The sequence below is a fragment of the Sinocyclocheilus rhinocerous genome, unplaced genomic scaffold, assembly GCF_001515625.1.
Source record: "Sinocyclocheilus rhinocerous isolate Xijiao unplaced genomic scaffold, SAMN03320098_v1.1 scaffold5165, whole genome shotgun sequence".
NCBI lineage: Eukaryota > Metazoa > Chordata > Actinopteri > Cypriniformes > Cyprinidae > Sinocyclocheilus > Sinocyclocheilus rhinocerous.
The window spans coordinates 39552-49551 of record NW_015652777.1 but is presented as its reverse complement, the minus strand read 5'-3'; the positions used below and the strand labels follow the sequence as shown (position 1 = coordinate 49551).

General features: G+C 33.8%; 1 protein-coding gene across 7 annotated transcripts in view; it reads right to left on the bottom strand.

Moving 5' to 3' along the window:
* LOC107715152 (citron Rho-interacting kinase-like) overlaps positions 1-10000 on the bottom strand; it is a 53900-nt gene that overhangs the window by 23099 nt on the left and 20801 nt on the right. For all 7 annotated transcript variants that reach the window (XM_016521212.1, XM_016521215.1, XM_016521214.1 and 4 more), the window contains exons 14-16: positions 9379-9576; positions 7964-8017; positions 2596-2793 (exon numbers count right to left, since the gene is read on the bottom strand). In XM_016521212.1, coding sequence (XP_016376698.1) covers positions 2596-2793; positions 7964-8017; positions 9379-9576 — 450 coding nt within the window. The remainder of the gene's footprint in view (positions 1-2595; positions 2794-7963; positions 8018-9378; positions 9577-10000) is intronic.

Genomic DNA, 10000 nt, shown 5'->3' with positions numbered 1-10000 from the left:
CTTGTCTGAAGGAGGGACTTTGTAGAAAACGAAGTGTTTGAGAGAGGCGGGGCATAGAGGATCTACAATAATGTACAGTATTTGAAAAATAATGTGTTTTTTGAACATTAAAGCATGTCAACATATTCTGTTACACCAAATACACAAAATAATGATCTTTAAAAAAGCATCATATGACCCCTTTAAATAAATTGTATTTAAATAAATGTTAAATAATTTTAATTTCATTTAATTTCAATTAATTTTATTTAATTTCATTATTAAATTCCATTATTTCCAGGCCTGGAAATTTAGATGAGCATAATGTTTTTGAATATTTTATTCAAATAAAATATTATTTATTTAAAATAAAAATTTTTATAAATTTTTTAAAGTTTAATATAAAGTTCAATCATATGAATCTTATTTTATTTAAATTTATTGTTATTACAGAAGTTTCCATGATTTTTAGAGACTGTAATAATTTAAGGTTTTATACATTTTTATTAATTAAATTCTTATTCAATTTGAAATCATTTTTAAAGACTTTCCAGGCCTGGAAATGACCATTTTAAAAGGGCCAGATATTTCTGTTTTCTCTGTGACGGTAATGATAACCTATTCAATACATCTGCTGCAAACCAACAGACGGCATCTAAGGAACTGCAGGATATGACACCGAAATTATGCTGATAGATGCAGAAATGAAGCTGCAGATTTTTCTTTTTGACTTTCATTAGCAGGTCCGGATCTCAGAGTCGCTGCCAATTGGAATTGATCCTCTGAGAGCCGGCGGGGGGATCGAGGGTGTCTTGAATCGGGCAGATGTGCTCAGAAGTGCATCTCAGTGGCAGGACTGGATGTTACCACATTTCAGAAAGACATAGAAGGAGAGAGAGAGTTTCCAAATATAGCCGGCATGCTTTTGCCCCTGTGAAGTCCAACGCTGGCAGGGCAGAGGGGAGCAGCGAGTGAATATGACACATCTCTGCCTCCTACCAGCGTCTATGATTACCATCCGGTACTGTTATACAACAGCAAGGACTGCACACCTACACACGCGTCCCACGCGCCTACATCACCTCTCACACACACACACACACACACCTCTCCACATCTCGCTGCGGCATCATCACGCAAAACAATAGAACCTGCGAGCATCATTTTCCAGCTTATTAAACAGCTTTGTTTTGGCACTGAAGGGGACAGCTGTGATTTGCTGTTCATGTGTGGTTTCATTAATTTTCAAACCGTAAAATTATGAAAACGTACTGTACTATATTATATCATATAAAAGTCTTCCACAGGAAAGAGAGCTTTTACTGAAACTAAACTGCATTTATGATGCATTGCAATCTTCCATAACCTTTTGGACATCAGACTGAGAAATAAATAACTTCATGACCACCTACACAACAGTTTAAAAAGTCTGAGGTTGATAAGATACCTTAATGTTTTTGAAAGAAGACTCTTTTGCTCACCAAGGCTGCATTTATTTGATCCGAAATACAGCAAAAACTGTGATATTGTGAAATAATATTACAATTTATAACAGCTGTTTTCTATGTGAATATATTGTAAAATATTATTTATTCCTGTGATCAAAGCTGAATTTTCAGCATCTTTACTCCAGTCTTCAGTGTCACCTGATCCTTCAGAAATCATTCTAATATGCTGATTATTATCAATGTTGAAAATGATTTTTGTAACATTTTGCAACATTATAAATGTCACTGTCACCTTTTGATTTAATTTAAATAAATACATTTTATTTACATTTGTTTTCATTCTTTTTTTTAACAATTTAGTTTGAATTATTGTATTAATTTCCGAGACTTTTCCAGGCCTGGAAAGGACCATTTTAATATTGCCAGATATTTATATGATATATTTAAATTATATGTTATTATAATGTTATGACATCAATCGTTTAATTTTCCATGATTTTTCCAGTTTTCATAATTACTGGATAATTTTTTAACAATTTTTACCTAGCAGATAAAATTTTTAGTTACTAGTAGACGAGTATACCTTTTTTAAGTTAACTAAATTTTATTTTAATACATTTTAAATTAATGTAATTTTAATAGATATTATTTTAAATAGAAATCTTTTGTAACATCTTTACTGTCACTTTTGATCAATTTAATGCATCTTTGTTTAATGAAAGTATTTGTTTCTTTATTAAAAAAAAAATTAAAATCTTACCGAGCCCAAATTTTAAACAATGTTTAAATGTCATTATTATTACCATATTCCTATTTACAGGTCATTATTATTACTAAATACCAGAACGTTTCACTTTTGTAGTTTAGTTTCAATGAATGAGCATTTTGAACTGGAAATAAAGTTTTGAGATGTTTTACAGAACGCCTTTTAGCCGCCTAATGTGTTAAATTCTTACATTACTCTCATTTTCGAGACGTTAATGACAGCTAAACATCCTCTCAAAGAGAGCAGCATCTGTTAAAGCGGTGCTCATCACCTGCGGTGGGCTCTTAAATTCAGCCCACATCTCTCTCCCGCTGCGTCCATATGCGTCTGTGACTCACACACCTGCCGGTGGGAGTGTGTGCGTGTGTGTGTGTGTGTGTGTGTGTGTGTGTGGACTCTTACCTGTTTCTGGTTGTTGAGGTGCATCTCTCGGTCGGCCACCTCCCGGCGCAGGCGCTCCACGTCCTGCTTGAGCTGCAGTCTGTCCTCGTTCTTGTCCGTGGCCTCGTCCAGCTGTTTGGACAGGTAGAAGTTCTGTCGGTTCAGCTCAGAGTTTTCCTGCGTTAGCTGCATCAGCTGCTCCTCCAGATCCGTGATCACCTGAGACAGGTGCAACAAAGATTATGTAAGAGTACGAAGATGGCATCAAATGGTAAAGGTATAGTATACATGATATACCCCAAACTTCAAAAGAAATATTTTGAAAGAAAAAAGTCATATTTTTATTCAGCAAGGATGCTGATCGAATATTACAGTAAAGACATTTATAATGTTACAAAATTATTTTAATTATAAAAATTACATTTATAAAACATTTACATAAAATTACATTTACATGTATTTAAATATAAATTATTATTAACTTAAAAGTTATACTCATCTACTAATCTCGAAATATTTTATTTGCTAAACATTGTTCTTTGTAAGTGTATTCTCTATAAAACTACAAAATTATAATGAAAATATCTGTCCAGTCAAACTGGAAAAATTATGGAAAATTAAAAGATTGCTGTTATAAGTTATAACATTATAAGTGTCAAAGAAAGCCAGAAATATTTGGTAATTTTAAAATATATGCACTAAATATATAAAATTATATATATATATACAGTGGTGTGAAAAAGTGTTTGTGTACATTAATGAGGAAAAAAAATTAACTTAAATGATTTTAGCAAATGGCTGCAATATAACAAAGAGTGAAAAATTTAAGGGGGTCTGAATACTTTCCGTACCCACTGTATATATATATATACACACACACACACTAAATTTAAAGAACATAAATGCAAAGGAAATTAAATGAAATTCATTTAAATGAAATCAAATTCTGCAAAGAATCAGAATCAGAAAAATTATGGAAAATTACTATTTTAAATGTAAATGTAGATGTATTAAATTAATAAAAAGTGACAGTAAAGATATTTATAGATTTCTATTTCAAATAAAACCTATGCATAATTACATTTAAAATGTATTTAAATAAAATTTAACTTAAAGTTATACTTGTCTACTAATTGTATCTGCTAAACATTGTTCTTTGTGAATGCATTCTCTATAAAACTACAAAATTATAATACAAAAAAAATTGTCCAGTCATTATGGAACTGGAAAAATAATAGAAAATCAATGTATTCCTGTTATAAGTTATAACATAAGTGTCACATAATCCCATTAATATGTGGTAATTTTAAAATAGTAATTTGCAGTCCTATTAAATATTACAAAATCATGGCAACTAAATTTAATGAACTAGCAAAAAAAAAATTGATGTAAATAAAATTAAATAAAATGTATTTAAAAGAATCAAATTCTGCAAAGATGTATTAAATTGTGACAGTAAAGACATTTATAATGTTACAAAAGATTGCTTTCAGAATTGATCATCAGAAATGTTTCTTGAGCAGCAAATCAGCATATTAATGATTTCTGAAGATCATGTGACACTGAAGACTGGAGTAATGATGCTGAAAATTCAGCTTTGATCACAGAAATAAATTATATTTTAACATAGGTTCAAATAGAAAACAGCTATCAATTAAATGCAGCCTTGGTGAGCATTTCTTTCAAAAACATACCAACCCCAAACCCCATAGTATTTGTTTTATAATATTATAGTCAATCACAGAAATCTAGGTCAGTATAATATTAAATTACCAAAAAAAAAAAAAAAAACATGGTATAAGTAAATTTTAGGACTATTGAGGTATTATTTACTATGGTTTGTATTATTGTTTTATGACTGAACTCAGATTTACTTTCAGAACAAAGCTAACATTATTACATCACAAATGGGCAGTTTAAAGCCAGACTACAGTATTTGAAAAATAATGTGTTTTTTGAACATTAAAGCATGTCAACATATTCTGTTACACCAAATACACAAAATAATGATCTTTAAAATAGCATCATATGACCCCTTTAAAAGTTAAATAAGCTTGCTAAAAACATCCCAAGTATGTGTGCTAACCACTAAACCACGACTCAAACCTGTATGAGTTTACTGTTTGCTACTAAAGAACAGTCTCCATCTTTCTTCCTAACATCTTCCTGTCGCTCTACAAGTGTCCTGTCCTTAAAAACTCTGTCCGTGTAACAGGCGTGTATTTAATCCTGTCCAGTGCCAGAAATGTTCTTAAAGACTTTAACATCACTCGAAGCAAGATGCAGAGCTACCCTGAACTTCATCTTTGACTAAAACCTTTTTTAGACCCGTTTTCTCGATTCACTTCACACATTTCCAAAGCCTCCATCTGACAAGCAGAAGAGACGCAGGTTTGCATGAAACTGCAGTGCTGGTCATGTGTGCTGGCGTGCAGCAGTGCCAAGCACTCCTCTGGTGCGGAGGAGGTTTCTGCACTCATTATTATTGTCATTATGTTAAAGGCACAGCGCCACACTCGCACACACTGACCCACTTTAACTACTGACCAAAAAACACTCTTTTTGCCCCGCTTTAGTTTATTTGGCCTGTGTTAAACTTGTTTTCATCTTTCACCGATTAAATTCAAAAACGCATCTGTTTGCCTTCTGAATGGTTGTTTGCACAATGCCGTGTGGTTGCTAGGGTGTTATGCCTGGTTGCTAGGTTTTTTTTATTGTTCAGGTGGAAATCTGAGAGCTTAGAAAGGCAGTAGAGTAAGATCAGGGAAGATGCCATTGTGCTCTTTTAAACTGTAAGATATTTAGATACAAGTTTAGCATTGCAGGGTGATGATGCATCAGCCAATGTGTTAAAGTCCCCATGAAATCAAAATTACAATTATTCACAGGCCATCTTACCTATTTAACTTTCACAGAATGTATAAATTACTTTTTATATTATATTATATTATATTATTAAAATTATATTTATATTTTTAATTGTCATTAATGTAAAATACTAAATTAACTATCAACCATTCCATTTAATTAAAAAACATTTATGTAAAATTATTCAAAGAGGCCATCTTACCTCACTAACTTTCACAGATCGTATGCATTACTTTTAATATTATTCTTGTATTTTTATCTTATATTCTTATATTATACCATTATAAGTGCCATTAAAGTAAAATACTAAATAAACTGTTCTATTTTTTCCAATTTATTTGAATAATTGAATAACCAATGTCAGAAAAAAGCAGAATCCCAGTAAAAGAGATTCATCTGAAAGGTAAATTTATTATATGACTTATGTAAAGGAATATGAATATATACATATTTAATTTCTCATATTTAATTAAAAATAGTCCAATTTATTTCAAATTGAATGATTTCACTCAGTTATCCTATAGATGTCTAAAATGAAAAACCCAATGAATTACATTAAGTATTAAATAAATAATAACATAAGTATCAAGATGCCACTTGGGGCCTTCTAGGTCTAATTGATCTTTTCATTAAAAATCAAAACAATATTTTTCACTCCACAAATCTAAAAACATTAATGTGCCCACATTAGTAAACAGACCCAAAAAAACTTTGATATTCAACATAACAATGTCAAAGAGTGTTTTCTAGAAAAACATTTACCTCAAAACATTCAAATGACTAAATCTCACAAATTCTGATATTCAGATGAAATGCCAAAAATATTTTGTGCCATCTGATCAAGGAAAAAAAAAAAAAAAAACATTTTGGCAACCACACAACACCCTAGCATTGCTTTTAGTGTTGCACTGGCTTTTATTATGCATGTAATTATTAAAATAAAAGTGCATTGGAAAACAATGTTATTTTATACCCTTACTATTCATAGTACATCTCCAAAATTGAGAAGATCAAAGTGTGTTTAGTGGAAAGAAGCCGCCACCAGAGGCTGGGATTATAAGAGCTTACGAAAGACAGATCGAGGAGCAGACGCCGCTCTCCTGTCTGTCTGTCTGTCTGTCTGTCTGTCTGTAGTCCCACCATCAGCAGAACTCACTGAGACTGACAGCGAGGCTTCAGACACTGAGAATAACTATTACTAGAGCTCATACAAACCCTAAACCATAAGTATGAGCAATAGTAACAGTGATGCTTGACTTGCCTTACATGCTTATAAACACAAGCCCCTATGTTTTCATTCTAATAAGACAATTAAATTCTCGTTTTCAAGTTTATACGTTCATCTGAGCTCCAGCTATGATTGCAAAATGTAATATAACTCCTCGGCACAGAGGAGAAGATGAGCGTCTAAAAACAGCGCTGGGAATATTGCATCGGTGGAGACGCTCAAACAGCTTGAGTGTGGGTGGACAGTGAAAGTAGGGCAGAGATGCTCTGTGCTTGATAATAATGAAACACACTCCAGGGGCAACGCAAACAATCGCACTTCAAAATGCAACCGTTCCCCAAATCAATGACTGCTGGGTGAACAACTTTCAGGATACCTGAAAACAGATGCTTTTGAAAAAAGTTTTCCGATATCATGGTAACGGGGTTGCTTGACATGATTTATTAAACTGTAAGAGCGGTGTGACATGCTATTCTTCATCTAAAACTATTTTAAACAATACTTTTCTAATTCTTTTATAAATGTCAGAGTACATGCCATTTTTATGAGCTCCTTTTAATTAAGAGATTATTTGTCACCCTGCTGGGCTATTTAAATGAACTGAAAAAAGCAGATCCAGTTACTGATCCAAAAGACACACTTTAGCCTTCAGACTACCATTCAAAAGTTTGGGGCCAATAAGTTGTTGTTTTTTTAAATCATAATGTTACAAAAGATTTCGATTTCAAATAAAAGCTGTTCTTTTTTACTTTTATTCATCTAAAAATCCTGAAAAAAATGGTTTTAACAAAAATATGAAGCAGCACAACTGTTTTCAACATTGATAATAATAAGAAATGTTTTTTGAGCAGCATATTAGAATGATTTCTGAAGGATCATGTGACACTGAAGACTGGAGTAATGATGCTGAAAATTCAGCTTTGCATCACGGGAATAAATTACATTTTAATATATTTTCAAATAAAATACACTTACTTTAAATTGCAAAAATATTTCACATTATTACTGTTTTTACTGTATTCTTGATCAATTAAATGCAGCCTTGGTGAGCATAAAATACCTGTTTTCAATAATATTTTAAAAATCTTACCACCCCCTAAACTTTTGAACGGTAGTGTACATTGTTTTAAGCTAAAATCATGATATTGGGAAAAAAAGGTTTATTTATGGATTTAGTTTTGACTCAGATGCTGCGTATGGAAACTGCACCATCCGCACATTCTATCTGTACAGGTAGGACTTGTGTGGGTCACATTTAATGAGTCAAATACAGAGAAAAGCTCATTTGCATACCGCACAGCTGTCTCGCAGGGCATCAAACTTGCGTTGGATTTCATCCCGATGGGCCTAAAAAAAAAAGAAACAAAATGAGAGTGAAAATGGCCATGTTTGCAAGAAGTGCGCACTCTGCCAGAGTGCTGCGTGGAGTTCTGCAGTAAAGTGCATTTGAGCAGATAGCAGCGGCGCTGTGAAATGAACTCGAGTGCCATGACAGGTGTGATGTCATGCATGAGAGCGGCGGGGCGCGAGGATGAAACCGTGTCAAAGATGCATTGAAACGGAGCGCCGCGGCCCTCGCGTATACCGCAGAGGAGCGTGGGAAGATGTTTACAGCACTGTGAAGACGAGGAACACAATGGTCCACTGAGAGATTAGACAGAAACACACGATTACGATTGAACGATATAAAGGAGATGCGTGGAGTCTGCAATATGCTGGATTATATCGACTACTACTCCTTCAGAAGCTACTTTGAAACTTTAGCTTGCCAAGACACAAACTACTAAGATAAGCTACAGTCAAGCTGCCTTTTGCTTAAGTTACTGAAAAAAACTACTGTATTATATTTGATACGAAAATTTCAAAGGCTTTTGAGGAACGTTTATTTGTTCATCTGTCAATCATCGTTGTATTGCACTGCATTATATGTTTTGATCATCAAACTAAGCATTTAAATATCATCTTACTAAGACATATTATTGGAGATACAGAGTGACGACTGATATTTTTATATAAGTGTCTGCTATACTGTTAGGAAGATCTCATTGATTTACATTACAAGCATCAGAATTTCATACTTTTGGCCGTATAAATGTCAGCATCTGCACCAAATTGTATATTTTTGCTCAGTTTGGGCCTCTGAACAAAAACTGGGTAGTTAAGAATATTTTATTCCTCCATATTCTCACTATATCAAACTATAGAAGCCATAAAAGCCTGATGCAAACACGTATGCAAATTTTAGAATTTAAGTTCAATAAACAGTTTCATTTTCCATATCTATATACCTAAATCACATTTATTTATGACTGTGCTCTGCCTACTCTTTTCTAAAAAGTAGTGTGTGAAACAGTATGCACTAAAAGACATTTTAATTATAGTATGCTACATAGCTGATCTCAGTAAAATACAAATGTTGGTCACACTTTAGTTTGGGGACCAATTCTCACTATTAACTATGACTTTTGCCTAAAACTCCTAATTTGCTGCTTATTAATTAGTAAGGTAGTTAGGTATTTAAGGCATTAACATGTGCTTTATGAGTACTAATAAACAGCCAAAAAGCTCATAATATGCATACTAATACGCAACTGGTTAATAGTGAGAACTGGTCTCGAAACTAAACTGTTATCTTCTAAATGATGAGGGATAGGAAAGAGATGGATCATGGTCACTTCTGGTTCATTCATCACAATGTAAATCCTCACCCGAAGGACGGTGATCTCCTCCTCGGCCTCCGCGGTCGTCTCCTCCAGCTCGGTCTTGGCCTGTCGTAGCTGGCTCTCCAGTGTGTGCCGGGCCGCCTGCAGGCTGCTGATCTGAGCTTCTCTCTCCTGCAGGGACAGCGTGAGCTCCGACACCTGCCTCTTGATCTCCAGCTTCTGCTCCTCGTGCTCCAGACCCATCTGTGGAGGAACACACAGCAGAACTACGGTTACTGGATGATCCACACCACTCCAGTGCATCAATAAATGTCTTCTGAAGCCAAAAGCTGCGTGTTTGTAAGAAACAAATCCATCATTAAGATGTTTTAACTTCAAACCGTCACTTCCCTTTTAAAATACGAGGACTCTATCCATAATATTGCTTTCTCCAGTGAAAAAGTGGTCTGGTCTGAATCAGGAGAGAAATATGCACAGATCAAACACCGTTTACAAGCCAAAACTGTTCTATGTGTGTGGATTTTGATGTGAGAGGAAAACATGGGATGGACTTTTTCACTGGAGGAAGTGTTATTATGGATTATTGACTTGCATTTTGGCAAGTGACAGATTTAAAGTTAAAACGGCTTAATGATGGATTTGTTTCTTACAAACATGCAGCTTTTCA